Source organism: Thermobia domestica, chromosome 1 (assembly GCF_964235325.1).
Source record: "Thermobia domestica chromosome 1, izTheDome1.hap1.1, whole genome shotgun sequence".
Lineage (NCBI taxonomy): Eukaryota > Metazoa > Arthropoda > Insecta > Zygentoma > Lepismatidae > Thermobia > Thermobia domestica.
The window spans coordinates 137,330,230-137,352,616 of NC_137454.1; the positions used below are offsets into that span (position 1 = coordinate 137,330,230).

The 22,387-nt window shown below is 36.2% G+C and overlaps 1 protein-coding gene across 1 annotated transcript in view; it reads right to left on the reverse strand.

The window, feature by feature from the left end:
• The window catches only part of LOC145689489 (A-type potassium channel modulatory protein KCNIP1), a 398,897-nt gene that overhangs the window by 132,634 nt on the left and 243,876 nt on the right, over positions 1 to 22,387 (reverse strand). Inside the window, exon 2 of the mRNA XM_081763662.1 lies at positions 9,613 to 9,682. Coding sequence (XP_081619788.1) covers positions 9,613 to 9,682 — 70 coding nt within the window. The remainder of the gene's footprint in view (positions 1 to 9,612; positions 9,683 to 22,387) is intronic.

Sequence of the window (22,387 nt, forward strand, 5' to 3'; positions counted from 1 at the left end):
CACAAAGTTCACTTGGCGGGGGCTGGGATCGAACGCGGGACCCCAAACACCAGAGCTAAACGCTCTACCATTGAGCCACCACGGCCCTAATATTTTAAAATAATTTGAGTGAAAACTGAAAACGACTCAACTGTCTATGTCTTTTGTGTAAACTCAATTTATATAAATACTTTTGACCTACATTAGAAATACATAATAACGGCATCAAACTTCAAGTTATTTGAAATAAGCACGAAATCACTCTCAGTTGTGAATATAGATTATTTATTGTTGTATAATGTTATATCGTTGAATCCTAGATATGCCGTATACCTATTGATAAACAATTATTCAACGTATAAGCATCCACCTATGAAATCAAACTTGCGGTCACATGCGCTAAGTTTTTGTCAATGTCATGAAAATGTTATTTCAATATTAATTTTATACTAAGTACACATTAAAAATTTCCAACGGATGCTTGAACCTCAGAGCCAATGCCATACCCACGTAGTCGACATCTATGGTGTACGGAATTGCCGATGTTCAATACTACATTTCTTTAGTTTTGGAAGAACACCATTAATATGTTTTGAAATGAAATGAAATATCTACTTTAACGTCCCACGATTATTACACTGAGGCTAAGGGAAACAGTGATGATGAGAAATGGTGGAATGAAGAAAGTACGAGGAAACGGGAAAACTCACGCACAGGGTGTTTGTTCACCAAAGAAGCTCACATAGCGCAAGCTGCGATCGAACCAGGGCCCCATGTACCAGAGGTGCACGCTCTGCCACTGAGCTACCGTGTCCATAACATGCTCTAGTTTATTTTTGCTTATCCACTTCTTATGGACACAACTATTCTTCGTATGATTTCCCAAAATCCAATCATGGGCCGTCGTGAATGATCAAATGATGACCAAAGTAAACCAGACACTGAAGTTATTATAGCTTGTAACAATTCATAGAATTATGCTATCGGTCGTCTCGTGAACAACCGATTCGAAAAAACTACATACTGTAGCTATATGTTACAGGAGCAGATCGACTCACATGGATTGCATAAACTACTGAGAACACATTGACTCCGGCGGTATTTTTACTGGAGTCAAGTTCACGTGAAAGATGTAATGATTTTCCCCCTTCCTTTTTACATTCTATAAAAAATCAAGTAGTACCATACTTGTGCAAGACTCTTGCGCAAGAGTCTTGGTCTTGCAGGTATGGTCTTGGTCTTGGTCTTGCATCGGGATTCCTGGTCTTGGTCTTGGTCTTGGTCTTGGTCTTGGTCTTGGTCTTGGTCTTGGTCTTGCATGCAAGACTCTTGCAAAAACTGCAAGACCAAGACTCTTGCGCTCATCACTACTTAGGTATATATGAATTTTCATATACCTTTATGTGATTAATTTTCTCACGCAACAGTTTTTGGTATCTTTAGCCTCGATATAAAGCACTACGAGTATTCCTAAACGTTTTACAAGATGACTAACAATGCTCGCAGTTGTCGCAACTCTTCTTTCTGAAATCGCCTTCGAAAGAAAGTGATTCGCAGTTTGCAGTCTCGGGTTTTTCGTATAACGGCAATTATCGACGGTCGCTATTGTCGTATATTGGCTTTAGCACTTATAGGGCTTTCTATATCAACCTTTCAGTTGTTTCTACCTTCTTACACAGATCTTTATGAAAGATATGATTCGCAGTTCTTTTATCTTTCATTTGCAATTTACAAGTAGTAATATTTTTCAGTTTAAATTCACTTAATTACCCAATACCAGTGCTTCCCGCGCTTTGTGGGGCCGCGGTGGCTCAGTGGTAAAGCGTTCACCTCTGGTGCTTGGGGTCCCGGGTTCGATCCCAGCCTCCGCCAAGTGGACTTTGTGGTGGACAAACACCGTGCTCGTGGGTTTTCTCGGGGTTCTCCCGTTTCCTCCCACTTTCTTCATTCTACCATTTCATTCATTACTCATCATCACCGTCTCCTTTAGCCTAACGGGCATAAGCGTGGGACGTAAAACTCAAAGATTTCATTTTTTCCGCGCTTTGTCTAAGGCGTTAAATGTAAGAACATAGGCGTATCCATATTACGTAAGTGGCACACATACATACATAAAAAATGAAATATACACAGTGCGGTCCTGTAAGTTTGTGGACTAGGTCCATTAGAATAAAAAAGGAGATTTGTTATTTTTTAAGTTCTTCTATTCAAAAGAAAGAGTCTGCCAGAAAAAATGTATACACTCTTTACCATCCTGTATCAGGATACTGGCATTGACAATTGTTCTGAAATTTAAGTATGTTGTAGTATGTTTTCTTCTCAACAGATGTCGGCATGATCAATTATTTTCAGTTAAAATTATGTAGTAATACTGCTTTTCGCTCAAAAGATGTCGATACTGTCAGGCAGGACTTGCTGTAGACGTTCTTCCCAATCATCCTTTATGAATATGGCAAATCGGTCCATACGCTTCAAACTTGTAACTATGAGTTTGATTGTTAGGCGGGTTGGTTGTTCAGTACCAAACTCTCCTCTCCACTGCACTTCGATGGCATTTCCAAACCTGATAAAACACTTCAAAATGTACTTACGCTGCTCGAACGTTAAGCGTGATCCTGCCATTTTCTTTTAGGTAGATTATTTTCTGGAACAGCTGTGTGCATTCGTACGTGTACCTACAAATCCAGTCACACAGCATATGTTTCTATAACAGCGTGAAAACAATTGGCTAACAGCTCACACATACCGACCACAGTGCTTTCACTGTGCGCAACTCATCTGACAGAGTTTCCCCTCCCACGTTACGGCTCAATGACGAGATTCGCGCCAGAAGTTATAGCTGATCCGAAACTAAACTACCTGTATACCTCACTAACTGTGCTGAAAATACCGACATCTGTTGAGTGAAAAAAACAATACAACAACAATTTTAACTGAAAGCAATTGACAATCTCGACATCTTTTGCCGAAAAACCATACGACAAAATATTTAAATTTCAGAATAATTGTCAATGCCACTATCCTGATACAGGATAATAAAGATTGTATACGTTTTGCTGACGGACTCTGTATACTCCATTTGAAGTTAAGCACTTGAGCACGTATTTGCAACTTTTTCGTGACTTTAGAAAACTCTTTTGCGGGAATCCTGTTCATCTGGTCAGCCAACTTTTTGACTCTATTTGGTAGTATTGAATGTTTCACCCTTTAGTAGAATTCACGTTGCGGAACAGAAAATAATAGGGGGGAGACAAGTCTGGAGAGTATGGCCGATGGCGGAAGATTGCGGTTTGTTTTTGAGCCAGCAACTGTGGAACAAATATTGTGCACACTTTTCGTTTTTTCAAGTCTTCGGATAAAATTCATAATACCACAGTTTTCGGTATTTTGAGTGTATCTGCTACTGACCGAGATATCACTCTTTGATCTTCTTTGGCCATTTTAGCGACGGATGTGATGTCATCGGTTCGAGTTGTTGTGGGTCCACCACTGTGCTTGTCGTTCTTCACTAAGTCCCTACTCTCTCGAAACCATTCGTAACACTCAAAAATTGTTTTACTTAATGTTGCATCATCATAAGTTTTCTGAATTATTTTCAGCTTGTCTGTTGTAGACATATAGGCTTTACACAGAATTTAATCGCTACACTTTCTCTCTTCTCATCCATTTCACACATCAACACAAACTAATAACAGCCGTGTGAATCACGCACCCTATCTTCCAAATTAATGCATCTACACTAAAATTAATTTGCACTCTTGTTAAGTAGGCCTAGTACTACGTAATTCAATCGCTGTTCCACAAATAGTCTCGGCAGGAACGCGGTAAACAAAATCAGTCCAGGAACTTATGAACTACTCTGTGTATATTTTAAATTCATGAATAATTTGTCAAGTAAAATCTTTTGACAACTGTTGGTGTACGACTGAGTGCCATTTCAGTGAAATTTTCCAACTATTTCGCAGCACTCCTTTTATTCAGCCATGTCACTACACAATATCGTTTCACGGTATTTAATAAATTTGAGTGTGTTCTTATGTACATGCTACTTTTTCTTTTTAAATATGATCAGATCAACTATTTCTAGCAAACTCTCTTAAGTTTTATATAACAACTATGTTTATAAATAAAAATTTTAAAGACGAGTAATTGACGAAAAATATGTATCGTAAGTTATTATTTAATTATTTGAATGTATTCAACGACATCTTTTCCCGCACATTAACTTGTCATAAAATCAAATGCGCGTGCCCTGTGTATAAATTGGGAAGTTCAAACAGAAAATATTCATGAACTAGGGACGAAAGATTAGATGATATAGCATTCCACGAGATATAAAATAACTTAGAAGAAAAAAGAATAAGAGGATGACGACGAAAGAAGAAGATGAACCCATGTGAAAAAGGAGATTTACGTATGGGTTTAAGGAGTTTTATTAAAAGAGGCTTCCGTTATTCTTAGCAGGAGCAAGAAACTACGATCTGAAGTCATGGCAGTAATACATCTTTATAATTTAAGGCCCGCCATTCGAGCTGGTTCACCACGGGGAAAAAGGAATATTGCTGCTGTGAAGGGATTGAAAATTTCTTATAATAGCCAGTATAAAGTCGAGAATGTTAACATCAGAGAGATATGTTATCAAAATGTCATTCACGTATGTGTTGTTATTTTACTAATACGTTATATATATATATATATATATATATATATATATATATATATATATATATATATATATATATATATATATATATATATATATATATATATATATATATATATATATATATACACGATTTACATCAGAACACACTCATTTATTGGAAAAGTTTCTTAGTTTGATATGTGAAAGTCTGTAATAAGACGAAGTACAATATACAGTCAGTGACAAAAGTATTTTCCGTTTGATGACATTAGTTTCGTAAATAACTTCAGAATGGAAGGACAATTTGAGTACAGTCTTCAGTAAATTAAAAAGAATCTAATTTAATGTACGTTCCAGCCGTACTACCGTTGTAGGTACATTCCAACCATATCACCGTTATTCCCAAAATAAATTTTACCAAACGTAAAATATTTCGCTGACAGTACAAGCGAAGTACATGTACAACTAAACTAGTAGGCCTATAATGAATGAGAATGGAACACAGAAATCTGTTTTTTCTAAATATAGTATTTTACAGTCTTCTTCGAAAATAAACGTTACCCTTATTTTAACGATGTTGAGTGAGTACGACATCTATAATTTCAGCCAATTGATTTATATGGAGTATTATTTTCTGTTTTCTTTGACATGAACTAGAAATTTAATGATATAGTTTTACTGATTTCTTCTTTACATTTAGTTAAATTTTTCTGTTAAATCGTATTGAATATTCTCTCCTCTCTCAACGGCATGAGGCTCTGTTTCTTCCGATCTTAAAACCTAAGAGAGCCGCAACAACAGTTACCAGTAGACTAATTGCTCTCATGAGTTGTAAGCTGTTTGAGCGCATAGTAAACAACTGACTGGGTGGTGATTGAAACCTCAAATTGGATGACTTTCGCCTTTTGGATCCACTACTGACAATATTTTGGTAATCTCGAAAGTCAGATCCAGGAAGCCTTCTTCCTTCGTCAGCATCTTGTTGCTTTATTTTTCGATTTGGAAAAGTCTTATGAATGACATAATTAGGCAATACGGAATTTTAAAACACCTTCATGACTAGAGTCTTCCTGGCCACATAGTGAAACTGACAAACAATGTTATGGATGAACGTTATTTTTAAAGATGCGTGTGTTCTCTAAAATTGCAATTTTAAACGGAACACAGTTAAGCTGAGAAAACACATCATATACACAGTATTTGAGTTATTTGTAAATTTTATTATTTGATTCTTCTGCCCATTGATTCTATCGGTGTGATTTTTGTTTCTCCTAATTTCATTTAGCTAACACTATTAGATAACTACGCAACATTGACGCCTTGTTGATGTTCTCGCTCTGATTAAAACTTCGAAATATTCTAAAGCAATATACGTGATATGCTTTCACAGCTTTTCGACTAGTTTTCTGAGCACATTCAAGCACGTTATGCTGCTTTTGTTACAAGATGTTTGCATCAAGGTCTGACACACAATGAACTTGGCTTTTATTACCCTTACTCCTTGCAAAAGTCGTTAGTTCTTTGTTAAGCTAGTACCTTCTACATGTTGTGTCTTTATTGAAAGCATGTCGGTCGAGTCTTCTTTCGGATATGTTCATCCTATTATATCGTAATCAGCTAAGAAGGTAGGGAAAAAATTACAGCTTATTCAGAAGCTTCTCCATCTTATCTCGGAACAGTTCGGTAATTTCTGTTTTGCCTCAGCCTCTCTTTCATCTAAATTTCTCTTCTGCTTCCTTTACAAGATTATAGAGTATCATGGAAAACCCCACACCGGTTGGCTTTGCTTCTGTATTCGCTAATGGATCAGACACAATAATGGCAAAGGAGCAGGAGGAAAAAGAAAAGAAAATAGCTTAAACAAGCTTTTGAGGGATGGAAATCTAGTTTCCCCAAACTACAAGGAAGTTAGTCACATTATCTTTTTTCTTCAGCAAAAATTGCATTAGTCAGCACTATACTACACTGAATGCAAATGTAATTTTATATATATTTACAGTATATAAACGTTTTTATCTTAATATTATTGACAACACAGAATGTTTGGGATAGACTCTATTACCATTCAACTTCTATATTATACTGAATTAATATGTTTAAGTTTCTCTAAGGCAACGGCTTCTTCAATTTGAAATGTGTTTCTAGTGAAAGAATTTGAAAAAAATAAAACAATACATTTCTATTTATAATACCATTGCGGAATGTTGCTCAGAGTACATCAGTTGAACTCAACTAGAGTATTTGTATAGTATAGTAAGAGGTAAACAACCTATTTAATAGTATGCTGGACGCAGTTTTATTCCTATTACAGTATTGACCATACATCGAGACCCAAGTCATGGAGACTATATCATCTATAAGGATTGGACATGGGATGACAAGAACGAGATACTATTTTGCTATTAGGAAGCCTAACTTCTAGTAGAAGAACATGTCCAGACAACTAGTGCTTAAAAAGACTTATTTCTCTCAATAATTATGTTTTAAAATATACCACATTAACACATTAAATTAGGTAGAATATTTATTTAGTACGAAGTAGAATCTGTGAAGGAATAACAATCGTATCCAGTATGTACGTTCATTATGAAGTATGTACGTTCGTTATGAAGTACTAGCAGCGTTCACCCCGCTTCGCTGCGGTCACCCCGGAACGCAATAAACTTTGTTACTTAGATAATTTTTACTTTTTCGCTTTCAAGTGATTTATAGCGCCTGTCAGTTATGTTAACCCGCCGAGTCACAGGGTCATGCGGGTTGCATATAAATACGTTTATTTTTATACCTATGATGAACTAATAACAAAGGATTTGTACGTATGGACACCTGAATGGTCAATTATCTCAAGACACTGGTAATTGAAAATTAAAGTGATATGATAAAAACCATCTAGGGTCCACATCCTAACAACCCCCCAAAAATGAAAGAAATCGGTTCAGCCGTATTAGCGTGATGAGCGGACAAAGGATTTTTTTTACGTATTGACACCTGATTGGTCAATTATCTCAAGACACTGGTAATTGAAAATTAAAGTGATATGATAAAAACCATCTAGGGTCCAAATCCTAACAACCCCCCAAAAATGAAAGAAATCGGTTCAGCCGTATTAGCGTGATGAGCGGACAAAGGATTTTGTGCGTTCTCTTTTATATATATAGATGTGCGTTCATTAAATTGATTTTGAGCAGTTCGTACACGATGCGGAGTTGTATGATACTAGTGGCTCATACTAAGCTCGTCTTTAAGGATGCAACTGTCTCATAACAGGACCTATGTACGTCTTACTATCCCAGACTAACTTCCATTTCAATCTTTCAAGCCCAACATAGTTCATTATACAGTGAATTCAGAATCAGTTTGTATAGTGTTTTGTTGACTTGATGGATCCAACGTCTTGTATGCTCTCCATGCACACGCACTAGGATGTGAATTACTAGAGGGACTGGGAATGAGAAAGATTTTCCCCTCAATGATATTTTGCTCTCTTTCCAAATAAACTAATTGTAGAAACGCTTACCTCCAACCATGTTTAGTGATAAAAGCTTCGACCCTATTGTCAAATTCCGCTGCGTTTTTATGTATTTGTAATATGTTAGCAGCATTCGAAATGAAAGATGAACTATTAACTTTTGGCTTCTAATTTTGTACTAATAGCTACCACAATATACACATTCCTTCACTGTTTTACCGTCGCTAAATTTAACTATTTTATTGTATCTATAGTTGTCACTTGCAATTGGATCCTCATATTCTTCAGTTCGTCATCGGAGTGAATATGGATGACGATGTTAAACTAACTACATAGAACGAAGTCATGTATGGATTTTGAAAACATCCTACGTTGTACATGTGCAATGTACTATGATACTTTCAACTCTATAATTCAAACACATTTGGAAAGGTTATATGCGTGTATCTCACACAATATACCTAGATATATAGTGAATTCAGTTATTGTTGATAAATTAATTGATTTAATAAAGTTTGCTGATTTTCACTGTTGTCAGACAATAATCATAATTATATGTGTGTTGGGGGGAAGATGTAATTATCTAATTTTGGATTATTGCCTCTTCAGACTTCTGTATTCTATTGGATCTCGTTTATTCCCCCCCCCCCAATATCAATAGCCTAGTTCACGCATTAACAGACATGATTTGCTCAAAACAAGTGAAAAACTGCCTAAGAGGGGGGGGGGACGTTAATCATATGCGGTCTAATCTAAATATTTCCTGGTCCAAGTCAGAAAAATTACTAACATTCGTGTGACACTATTAGGATCCGTTTTGTTAGACGGATACCGAAAACCATGTAGTATCTTAAGTGCATTGCAATCCTATCCTCGCTCTAAAGTGGATTGCGCGGCACTAGCGTATTATTCTTGTTGGTCAGTTACGGTCTGTCAATACCAACTTTCCTGATTTTTCACTATATGAGTATTCGTGACAACCAAAGAGAATCGGCCAACTCGGAAACAATGGGAGTGACCTACAATCTATATGATCAAATGACAATAAACCCTATATATGACTCAAGGTATTACATGAATTATCCGGATTTGTATTATGTATATATTTACCATTGAATTCGATATGTGCAATTGTGCATGCTAAAAAATAATGATTTTCATGGCTGACCTCTAACGAAGTGAATATAGCAAGATTTCCAGTGGTAAGTCCGCGAAGGCTTTCAGCTATTAGACGGTTATGGGAATATCCCCCATGTGACTGAGAGGGGGCAAAGGCTACTGTTGTCTTTTATTTACTTTCGTGAAGTGAAGACACTCACAAATCAGTTTCATGAAGCGAATGCCAGGGCGGTTCCTTTTAATACAATTTCTGGCTGACTTTGTTTCAAATTTTCCTTTTCCTTATTAATGTTGTTTTTTAGTTCATTGTAAAATAACCTTTCATCTATATCTGAAACTTTCATCATATGTTATAATAAAAAAATAATAAAATGTTAATAAATTTTATAAAAGAACTTACTTCCATGAGGGAAGAACTTGGCATATATATCTTTGAACGTGTCTTCGTGCACGATGCCTTCCGGACATTCCTGTAAAGATAAACAAATAGAATAATATAAAATATGCTTCATGGATGAATTTCTACATAATATTTAAAATCTTATTTCAATAGAATCAATGATCGCAGAAAAGACCTGATTCACATTTTTCTGAAATTTGACTTATGAGTTTTTCAGTCCTCTAGTGGTAGATTATATGTAAGATTGTGTCGAATGTGTTTCAACGGTGTAAACGCAACTTGAACTGTAGGTTGAATGCAAGAAATGTCTACGGTCCTGAATTTTAATAATTTTTCTCTAATACCTCAAAGCAACAAAGGATAGCTGAAGCCCTTTCGGCAATCGTCGATTTTATAATAGTAGTTTAATCATTTCGCTTTTTACATGAAATGACCTGAAATACGTAGATAAACGTTAAAATAGACAAGACCGATGTTGAGGGGTTTTGTTAAATGGAAGCAATATAGATATACAAAATGACTTGTAAGTGCCCATACAAATGACGAAAACGGTTGCTGATGTATTTTTCTTTTTACAAATGTGATTATATACTACAGTTAAAGGATATGTTCCACATGTCTCCCTTCCATCTTCAAACACAATGATAGGCGCTCTAACCAATGCGCATGACACTGCTTTAGATGATTCCAGTTTCCGTAGAGAGGTGTCGGGTCTCCATTGTCGGATTTCAGGTCATTATTCCAGCACCATTGTTGACGTACCTTGATCTGGTGATGTTTCCGATCTTCCAGGTCTGCGTTCGTCGGCGACGGAACCTGTTCTGAAATTGGCCCCGGTATCATAAGGCTAACTGTGTTCTGTGGGTTTCATTGAATATATACGTGCTACATGATGGTACAACAGTCACCTAACAGAATAATGTCAATCTGTTCTTCTTTTGTTAGTGGCACCTGTTTTTTTTATTTACCTGTCTGAAAAGCATAAATAAACATTCACCGTTTTCACTATTTGAATATTTTCATGAAGACTTTTGACTCATATTGTATCTCTCATTTATATATATTCGCTTTAGGATTCAACATTTTAAAGCAAGCTGAATCTAATTAAAACATTTTTTATTTCGGAGCAATTATTACAATACTCCTATAACAAAACAGAATATGTTTCTTAAATGTGTGCCCCACAAAAAAGGGGGGGAGCAAAGCAGTTTCAAATGCTAACTACTGACAAAAAAGTCAGGATGGAGATTCGAAAAAAAGGTTGTCCTTACAATTGTCTTATAGCCTGGGAGTATGATACTATTTCAATCACCATCTGTATTATATGACGTACAATGAAAAATATTTCATGTAAGTCTATGCTTATAAAGTTTAAAAAAAAAGACCCAAAAGTAATGACTATCTATTGGAAGTGCAGATAAAAAGAAAAAGAAGTGAGTTTTGGGAGAGAAATCAGCTCTATACGTATCGTCATTTCCTTCTAATTATCACCCTACCCTATCTGTGTATGCGTAAATAGTATTCTATTTTCATGTAGACTATCGATTACATGTCGTGGTTTAGTCTGTCGACAGTGAATTAACATTACGGATGGTTCGCTAAAGGGAGAGGGGAATATTCAGATAGAAGAAAATAATGGGATACCTAGAAAAGTGATCCCAAATTTAGGATATAAATAAATATAAATAAAGTATCCCAACTTTGAGGTAATTTTTCTAGTGATAATATATATAGGTACGTTTGAAAATAGTTCCATTGGGTTCAGAATCCTCAAATTAGTATAAAAAGAACAATCAATCAGAAATTTATCCAAAGTGAGTACTTTTTACTGGTTATTCATGGTAGTTAGTTCTTTCAATTTGTTTTCAAATATAATTTTAAAACTATTTTGAAGACAAAAAATTCATATAATTGAATAGTTTATAACATTGTACTAAAAGCTAGCTATTCCTTTCTATGTATACAAAAGTTCGCAATCAAGTAGAGACTTAATACAATACTATAAAACTCATTTGTTGCATGTTGAGGACATCCTTATCTTGTTTTTTAAAGCCAACGTTTTCCAGTCTTCTTCAAAGGGTCGTCTGATCTTGTATTAGTGCTTGTAGAAGACATGTTATTAGAGTTTGAAGGTAGTCGGATCATGCAAAATGTAGGCACCGCACAGTCTGTTGTCACACTACCACCAAACACATGCAATCATCGTGACCCTGCAGATAAAAGCGGGATTCTTCCCCAAAACATATGTAGTGCCATTCAGCTATCTACGTGCGACATATGTTACCCATTATCGAAGACGCCTATGTAGTGCAGTGAAAGGGAGCCACAGCAATAAACTCCATGCAAATATGCCTCCTCCACTCCGCAGGACATCTAACTATATGTTCGTATGCTGATCTCTGCTTCACTACCCCGAATTCATATGCTCGGGATGGAGCTGCCCGATCCGCCATAGCCTTGCACACAAGTAATCTATCCTCTCAGATCATTTATGACGCGATTCCTGTAGGTAGTTCTTCATTTTTTCTTTTTGGAGCCATTTATTTCACATTCTCATCACTGTGGCCACATTTCATTCAACAAGGGTACAATCGTTATGGAAATGTAATTCACATTTGCAATATGCTACAATGCCTCTGCGATCAAAATCGGAGACCTGGTAGAATTGGTATCGTACTCAACGACAAGGTTTTGTTTGACCATTCAGACCTACTTACGTCGCACAGTGTGACATTTTGATGATCTAGGAGGACAACATCCATTTTTCCAAGTTATTAATATACATATAACTGCTAGTTATTTCAATAATATAATAACCACAGTTTATCAAAACAACATTTGTTTCCGATTCTGTTATTTAATATAGCCGATAGATAAGCCCAAACTTGTCGGAACACCTGCTCAGTGGTTTCTCAGTGGGCGTTCGAAAATCTGTGATGCGACTTCGCTTGCCTAGTGTGGATCACACGAGTCGTATAACAGCGAAAGGAAAGTGGGCATGTATTGGTGGTCATATTACGTCTGTTCTGAATTGTAGTGTTTCGTTTCAAAACATTTTGTTCGTTCTGAAAAAAGGTACGGAAAACTGTAAGTGTTAAACACACAATTATATTGAAATGTAAAAAAGAGCTTTGATGTTTAGTATACAGGGTTTGTATGATAAGTAATGAGACCAGGTCTGGAAACATTGTTTTATTGATCTGATCTGTACAGGGACTTAAAAGCTTTCGAAGTACTCTCCTCTTGCGTCGATGCACTTCTGCAATCGATGTTTCCACGCTGCAAACGCCCCCTGGAAGTCAGCAGCCGGCATGTCCTTTAGAAATGTGGTCACGGCTGCTTGGATGGCTGTGACGTCTGCAAAACGGGTTCCTTTCAAGCGTGGCTTCAGCTTCGGGAAGAGGAAGAAGTCGGCCGGGCTCACATCTGGGCTGTAGGGTGGTTGTGGAAGGACTTCCACCCCAATCCGGGTCAAAAAGGAGGTCACTAAGAAGGCGGTGTGGGCAGGGGCATTGTCGTGATGCAACTTCCACCGGCTAGCGATCGCCGGTCTTTTCCGCTTGACGCTCCTGTGCAGTCTCTCAAGGACTTGTTTGTAGAAGGCGGCGTTGACGGCTTGTCCTTGGGGTACAAACTCCTTGTGGACCACCCCCACATTGTCAAAAAAAACAATCAACATTGTTTTCACCTTTGACTTCGACATTCTGGCCTTCTTGGGGCGCGGGGACGCAGGAGTGTGCCACTCCGCGCTTTGACGTTTCGTTTCAGGGTCGTACTGGAACACCCACGACTCGTCACCTGTTATGACGTCATCTTCAAAGTTAGGGTCACTGTTCATGAGGTTCAACAGTTCCTGACAACAATCAACACGTCGTTGCTTTTGTTCGTCAGTCAACACTCGCGGCACCAGTTTCGCACAGATTTTTCTCATTCCCAATTGTTCCGTCACAATCTTGTGCACTGTTGTGTGGTTCATATCGAGTTCATCAGCAATCAATCTCAACGATAATCGACGGTCTGAGTTCAGGAGATCCCTCACTTTTGCCACAGTTTCGTCCGTAGTCACTGTTGTCGGGCGTCCAGCCCTCTCCAGATCCTCAACGCTTTCCCGGCCGTTCCGGAACGCACTGTGCCAACGAAACACCTGGGCTTTGGATAGGGCTTCCTCTTTGTAGGCCTCCGTGATGAGAGAAAGCGTCTGAGTAGCCGTTTTCCCCAGGCGAACGCAAAATTTGATCGCATAACGCTGTTCGATGGAACCCTCCATGTTTGTTGATTTTCCGCCGTGACAAGAATGTTCACAAGGGCTTTGTCCAAGGCTTGTCCGCGCTCCACTAAGGCTCGGAGCCAACTGACGCGCGGTGCGTTGCTTTGCTCGGACCCCCCCCTACATCCTCCATCACCGACAAACCCGCTCCAGCGACACGCGCGCCGCGGCGCGGCGAGTCTCATTACTTATCATACAGACCTTGTATTATTCCCCATATTCCAGTGTTAAATTGTATGTAAGTTATTGCTGAGAATTCAGACTTTTCAAAAGTGAAAAGAGTTGTTGCGCAAATTTGCGCACTTAAAGGACTTTGGTTTTTAATTACAATGGCGCTACAAATTCCCTATCACACTTTATTTGAGATATGGGTACATAATTCAAGTTCGACGAGATTTGATGCCTTATTGACGCATGTTGAGCAATCAGTTGGCTACTCCCCATTATCTGATGATTTATCATCTATTAAGGCGCCAGTTAGGACTTTTAGTCACAAACTTGAAGTGAAGTGGAAGACAGCATCAAGACATCTCAAACATTTTCTGCAAAATAATTCTTCCTGGCTTGAAGAAAGTCTTCAATTCCCTGACCTCATGGCATTGGAGCCTAGTACATCCCAAGGTCATGTTCAAAGGCCACACAAATTCTTCAATGACTGCAGCCGAAACTCAAAGAAACGTAGACTGAAGATTCTCATTGAAGAGAATTCCAACACTAGCGTGTTTAGCAAACAATTCATGAATACATAAGGTATGAGTCATAAATGTGTCTGAAACATTATTGTTTCATTGTGGAATTGTTTCTAAGTTCTTCCACTTTTACTAGAAACAATAATAATATTTTCGTTCGCCATCTTCAACACGTTTCATATATCTGTTCAACCAAAATTTGTAAATAGGAAGTATTCTTTTTTATATATATATTTGTATGTATAATTTGCTAAAACTATCAATATAACGCATGCATAATCCAAAGTCTTTTACCCAAAGAAAGGGCGTTACTATGTATTGTGATGAAGAAAAATCCTACTTAGTTTCTGTTAAGGCATCTGAAGGTTTGATTTTCCTATTGTCAAGGAGCTTACACCTTTCTCCCCTTCTTTTCCTTCCAAAGTATCTTTTATAAGGCAATTTATCCTTATAGAGGGTACAAAAAATTTCTTTTCATTTTTCTTAACTTCAGTATGCTTATTTGCATTTTAATAGGACGTAATATTGAGGTCTCAAATATTCAGTAATAGTAATGTAGAAAGTATTTTACTGTATGTTTTAAGGAAAATAACTGTAGTAAAATAACTGAATATCACTCAACAGTAAGGCATGTAATAAACTAATTTTTAGGATATGCAGAGGTAATTATAAAAGCTTTGCTACAAAAATACCCACAGAGACCATAATTCAATGAGCTCTGAAATACAAAGTAACAACAGCCTATAGTCTATAAGATTCAGTCTACAGAGCAATTGTTACACACACTATTTCGAGAATCGAGACAAGACGAGAAATGTTTACGATACTTTTCGTCTCGTCTCGATTCTCATCTCCAAAGCGAGACGATAATTTGAGTTAGTCTTGTCCCGTCTTGAATTAATAATGTTAATTATCATGTTATTTTGTTTGTTTTAGAAATGATATGAGAAATTCCTCTTAACAACATTAAACAAAATTGAAATATTCTTGTCACGCTTCTGCTTATAATGGTATGACCTGAGCAATAATTAGCTCCTAGCTTTTAATCTTCTACGAGATAATAACAATAATTATTAGTTTATTGTTATTCCTGAAAATGTGATAGTTCAATTATTGAAACAGCCGAGTATTAAATATCTGAAGATAATAAAACGTGTGCAATCGCCACCAAAAATTCTAAAGTAAGAAGAAAGGAAGTAAGAAAAACAGAAGTAAGAATTAAGAAGTAAGAAATAAAGTAAAAAAATACTTCCCCGACGGAGATTCGATCCAAGAAACTCCAGATTATTGGTCGAGTGCCTTGACCATTAAACCACGAACACTACGCGGTAAATGATTTGTCTTTAGTATTGTTACATTAGGTTTCTTTGCCTCCGCTTGGAAAGTTATATATTACGTTTCTTCATTTCAAAATGTCTTTCGCATTTCTTTTATCATGATATAAGTCACAAATCTTCGGCATAATTTATATTAATAACTTGAGCTGTTCTTAAACCTTTAGTCTAGAAATTTGTTTCTTCTCCACACGAAACTACAGATATGACAGATTTAATTCTCATACTCTGCATTTGTTTCAAAGCATTCGCCATTACCTGGTCAAAGACTTATGTCCGCCACGATACACAGGGGTACCCATCCCCCCAAAGCTGATGGCGCACTCCCCCCCCAAAACTAATAATCTCTTCCCTCCTCAAAACTCAAGTCCTCTAAAAACAATTGCCCAGTGTAGCAGTAGTTTTTATAGTACTAGTAATTGTTATTTTTGTTGTTGTTTTTATTTCCTGTAGTAGTATTATAGAATGCTTGTGGTAGTAGTAGGGGCAGTAGTAATTATAAAAATGGCATTACTTTTATTAGTAGTCTTGGTAGTGTACAATACTAAATATGTTCTATAAGGATATTGAAAGGCATAAAAACTTCTACACACTGTGTACGGCACAGGTATTCTTTTTTTTACAATTAGTAGTATTATTTTTTTCTTTACAAAATATTGATATAATTCCCTTGTACATGAAAAGTAAGACGCAAGTTACAAGTTATTGAGTTTGATACCAAAAGAAAATGTTATCCTCGAAATTAGCCTACAAAAAGAAGTGATATCCAACAAAATACATTCCTGTAAAAGAGTCAAGTACGAGTGGCCTTAAAAGGAATTGGAATCACAAAAATAGGCGCCAAGTTCTGGTGGACAACAGTTACAAACACTCACTGGCTCACTTCAAATTTAGATTTGAAACTTGGCTGTTGTCTGTATGGTTACCACTAGCTCACAAATATGTCAAACTACTTTATAATTTTCAACAGACAACATAGGCAAGTTTCAAATCTAAATTTGAAAGTGATTCGTTGAGTGTTTGTAACTGTTGTTCACCAGAACTCGGCGCTCATTTTTGTGATTTCAATTCTTGGCGCTATTTTAACCAATCTATTGTTCGGTTACGTTTACATTTATTTATTTATTTATTTATTATGGACGACATATAATACGTAACAATATTCTGTTACTACTTGATGTATGATGAATGATCATATTTTTTATAGTTTTCTATGTGTGTGAATGTGTGATTACATTTTCCAGGATCTGCGAAAAACGAACAACTGCCTAGCTGGCTTCACTCTGTACAATACACGGAGCTGAATATATAGAATACTACTGGAGCGACCTCTCACGGAAAGTCTCTATTGTACACAGTGATGCCACTTTTGAGCTGGTTTTCAGTTTACCGCAGGCCCTGGAAAATGTAATCGCACAAACAGAAAACTATACAAAATATTATCATTAATTCATTTATTATACATCATGTAGCAATTGAACAGCATTACTTATTAAGTGTCGTACATGGTATAAATAAGAAATAAATAAATGCTCCCAGCAGAAAATGGGTAAATTACCTACACAAAACGATAAACCAACCAGCCCATCCTTTCATATAGCAACTTGCGCGGTACTTCATTCATAGAGTTTCTAAGCAGGGGGTAGGGGGATTCATTCTCGAGATTTAAAAAATAAAATCGCATCGTGTTCCAATGTTATTCTGACGACAGCAAAATCACTTATTCGACATTAGAGTAAAATTCTTCCCCAATTTTTTTCTCGATGGCACAACTTGCGCCATTCATCCCTCCTGTGGGCGGCCCTTCTCTCTTAAAACGAACCAACCTTTCCTTTCATACGGCTACTTGCGCGGTACTTCATTCATCGAGTATCAAAGCAGGGAGTACAGGGATTCACCCCGGAAAATTTTTGAAAATTAGCTTCTCAAAATCGTGTTTTAATGCTATTTCGACAGTAAAATTGATAGTTCGAAAGTAGAGTAAAATCCCCTCCCAAATTTTTCTCAATGGCGCAGCTTGCGCCATACATCCCCCCTGTGGGCGGCCCTGACGATACATACGAATACTTACGAAAATAGTAATAAATGTATAAAATTATATCAATAAAATAAATTCATTGAATATAGAGGTTCTAACATTAATCATATTCGATACTATGTTACGTGTATTATGAATAAAAGTAATATAGCATTGCTGGACATTGTAATCTGTTTGCTTAATTCACTTCGGTAGTCCCTCTCTAAGTCGAATGTTCAATCTTTGTTTCATAGAGTAATTCAGGCAGAGAAAATATTTTAGTACATACATTTATGCAGTAGGATTACACGAAAAATCAGATATAATATGTTGGTAACGTGCTCCCATCCGACAACTTCCTTATGTTCGAGAATTAATGTGTTTCGCTGGAGAATCATTCGTTATCATCGCTCAAGGCATGTCACATGCAACCTGTTCCTTCCAGGAAAGCAACAGAGAAAGGGGGTTTTAACGAATAGATCAATAATAATTAAGTATGCGTGAAAACCAGAGGTTTCACACACACCATTCTTCATCCAAAGAACAATTTATCATTATATTATTATTATTATTATCTTATCACTTTCAGTAGGATTGAATTTAGCTGCATTGACCTTACGTTTTAGTAGTTGATTTCTAAGTTATGCATTTTAGTATGTAACCTGTGCACATACAATTATATATTTACCTACAAGCTACAAGTAAATTCATGACATTTTCATAAAATAATGAATATAACAATTTAGACGTGGGGCAAGAGGATTGTAAGTCCCACCTTTGCGGAGTTTTTGCCACTATATTAGTAATGTTTCTTAGGATCCTTAGCATCAAAAAATAATTGTTGTTCAACATATAAATGCAACACCGGGTCCTGGTCCCCTTAACCCTTTAGCACCCGTGTATTTTTACAGACATCGATGGAAACTCTTTAAATGCCCGTCAATCAGACTGTCAGTGCAATACTGGAACAAGTTATACCAGAATCGATTTGCAAGAGTGTACGTTTTCAGTTTATGTAGTAAACGTGACATTTCTATGTACGAAAGAAATGTAATTGAAGGATATTTAAGAACATTTCCCTAAAAAAAAGTCCTTTCTCTAGATTCTTTTACTTATTAAGTGGCAACACTGCAAGCTTGGTGAATAATAAAATGTATTTATATGTCCTATTTCATGTGCAACTTAAACTGAAAATTTCATCTTGATCCATCAAATAGCGGCAGTGAAAAATGTATTTTATACTTTTCCCACACTGAGAAAAAAAAAACTAGGATTTTCGTGTGGATACATCGTATTTACGCGGGTGCGCTCCTTAAGTAATGTAATTTCATGTATAAAAGTACAGAAGGCGGAAACACCATGCCAAGTCTGGAGGTCGACGTCTGGATTTTCGTGTTAAAAACATCTTTCATCTCTTTCCTTCTCACAGAATGATATGACGTTTTATTACTCTCGTAAGGTAGAGAATCACAGATTTAGAAAGAACCAGGAAGGGACAGTCGTAGGTAGGTGGTAACAACATTACATACGTAAGTTACCACCGTCGGAATGGGTATGGCGTTAATTCTAGATTTGAAATGGTGGTAGTGATTTTTAAGGGTGATTTTACAAATTTTAATATAATTTTTCCTTAAACAGAATTTGGACCCTCCAAAATAAATTCCTACGTACTTCCCTGATCTCAATACCTAAAATGTATAGCTTTTTATCTAAAATATGATATAAATGCACATTTTTTCGGTTATGGTGTGTTGCTTTCTTTCAGTTGAAGATGAAAGAAAGGCAATTTCAAAAACTTTTTCGAGTTTGCTCATCTTTTTTGGTTGGTTTTAATGCTATTGTTCGCGATTCAGCATTCAGATAGAGCCAAGGAGTTTTACAACTTGAGGTTCGGAATCGACTCCAGGACTCGTGATTTTCGGGGAATAACCCCGAATAGAAAATTATTACGAGTAAAAGCCACGACGGGGAAACAGCACAACTGGCAGAAACCAGCAGCGCCTTCTATCCTCCCCAAATGATTTCCCTTTCCATTCTCCTTAAACTAAATCGCATAAACATGGCACGTAAAACTTAAAGATTTCATAATCATTATGATTATTATTATTACTATTTGCAAGTTGCGATGAATGCATTTCGTATTTTGCTTCTTAAGATATAAAGTTAATAATAAGTAAACTAAAAGTAGCTTACTTTGAAGCATAAGAACGGCATTTTGCAAATAAATAAACGCTTCATATAAACTTTATTCTTGCTTTGCAAGCCATATAGCCAATTTTCCCTAACATTAAGAGTGTTGTGTATATTTTATTTATTTATGGGTTAGTGCATGTGTGTGTGTGTGTGAGTTATAATCAATACATAAATCTTTATTTCATTGCGATGTATTGATTTCATCCGATAGAAAACACACATAATCATATTTACTTTTAAGTTTTTAATTTTCTTAAGTTAACAGCAACTGCAAATTATTTTCAAAACCTACACGAAAATTTATAGCATAAAAATCATGGGGGCTGACGCTTTGCAGAATGTGTAAGAACTAGTAAAATCATTTGGAAACTATGAGATACTAATAGTTCTCATATATATTCTCTATTGGACCAATATGGCGGAGTGCGGAACCCCCCTTCATCCCATCAAGCTTCACTTTCTTAGTATTGTGTGAATGTGGGAGTGCTATCTCTGTTACTCTGAAGCCGGACATATTGCTCTTTTAGTTTAGTATCTCGCCTAGATACGTTAGGTAAATGAATTAAAAAGCTATCTCCTGATAAAATACTTAGAGAAGTAGATATTTAAAAAATATATCAGGTAAAAATTTCTTAGTATTTAACTATAAAAATAAAAATTTACCTAGATAAATGTTTATTTCAGCATTTTTGTTTTTGTGAACTGTAAATGTAACTAAAATAGATAGGTGTGTAACTTAGCAAATGTTTCTGATCGAACTTTTTTACAAATATTATTTTGAAAATTTAACCTAATATCCAATTAAGTTTTTTCTCTCTTTTCAAAAATCAAATTTTCATTAGAATAGTTTATTTTATATTCAGTGTGTGTTACGATAGAGATTCTGATACGCATTCGCCTTCTTTTATACTTTTATTTATATATCTTTACATAAACTCAACACTCGATATTTTGTTATTCTGTCCTCGCAAATCGCGTGCATCTTGCTTTCGTGTATGTTCTGGCTACACTTGCAAGCCGGAAGCTAGAAGTCCTGGTCATAAAAGCAGACAGCCATTATTCTTTATTAGTCTTATCAAGAACTTGAACTTGTAGAGTTTGGGGCACTTTATTATGAAAAAAATTAAGTTTATACAATGCTTTTCTCTTGCGGATATAATATATGTATTTTTAGTTGAAGAAAGAAAAAAAAACAATGAATTATTTTGACAACGAATTGCTAGAATACATTTTTAAAATGTAAAATAAACAAACTGTTGTAGTGTTCAAAAGGTCATATATTTTCTGTGGAAAATCCTTGGACAAAAATCCAAAATCTTTTTTTGTCCTTTTCAGAAATTGACAGTGAAGAAATATTGCTTTATGAGATTTGACCATCTAGCACAAGAATGCATTTCACATATCAAAAATGTTATATTCCACTTGTGTATAGTATATTTATTAGAATCACGGAGTAAAATTATGCTGATAGTCGGTCCGTCCGTCACTCTGCACAAGAATTCTGAACGAAAACAAATTTTTGAATTCTTTCTTCTTCTTGTTCTTCTACAATAAATAGCTAGAGCAATTAACTTGGTCAAGTTCGTTAATGAGGGCAATTCACCAATATCTTAACGGGTAACGGCAAATTTAATTGTAGTAGCTATGAACGATTATCCCGACTGCGTTCTTTTAACCGAGTTAATTCGTTAACGTTTTAACGGGTAACGGCGATTTTAATGGTGGCTATGAGCGATTATTCTGGCCGAGTTCTTTATCGGAGTCAATCCGTTAACATTTTAACAGGTAACGGCGATTTTAATGGTGACTATGAGCGGTTTTTCTGGTCAAATCTTTTAACAGAGTCAATCCGGTAACATTTTAACGGATAACGGCGATCTTATTCTTGGCTATCCATATACCATGCATTCATAAATGCACGTTTCACGTGATTCTGCTTACTATATTCAGCAGTTTATATTTTTCAAACACACACCTGAATGGGTCTTCTCTACGTTTCCCATAACCTTCTTTAAATTTTAGTGAATAAAGAATACCAAAACTTTGGGGAATACGAAAATACTTTTAATACAACTGAAAGATATCTATTATAGGCAAGAAATCTGACAATGAACGGACATGAACGTGTCATCCCGACATCCGAATTAAACCTAGTCCATTCGATATACATAACATAAATATGTTCATGCACAAAAAATTAGGTGCCATGGACAATGGAATAAGTCCCTGGGACCCATTAACGCTGTTTATATAAAGGAAATCGTAGACTTGGAGT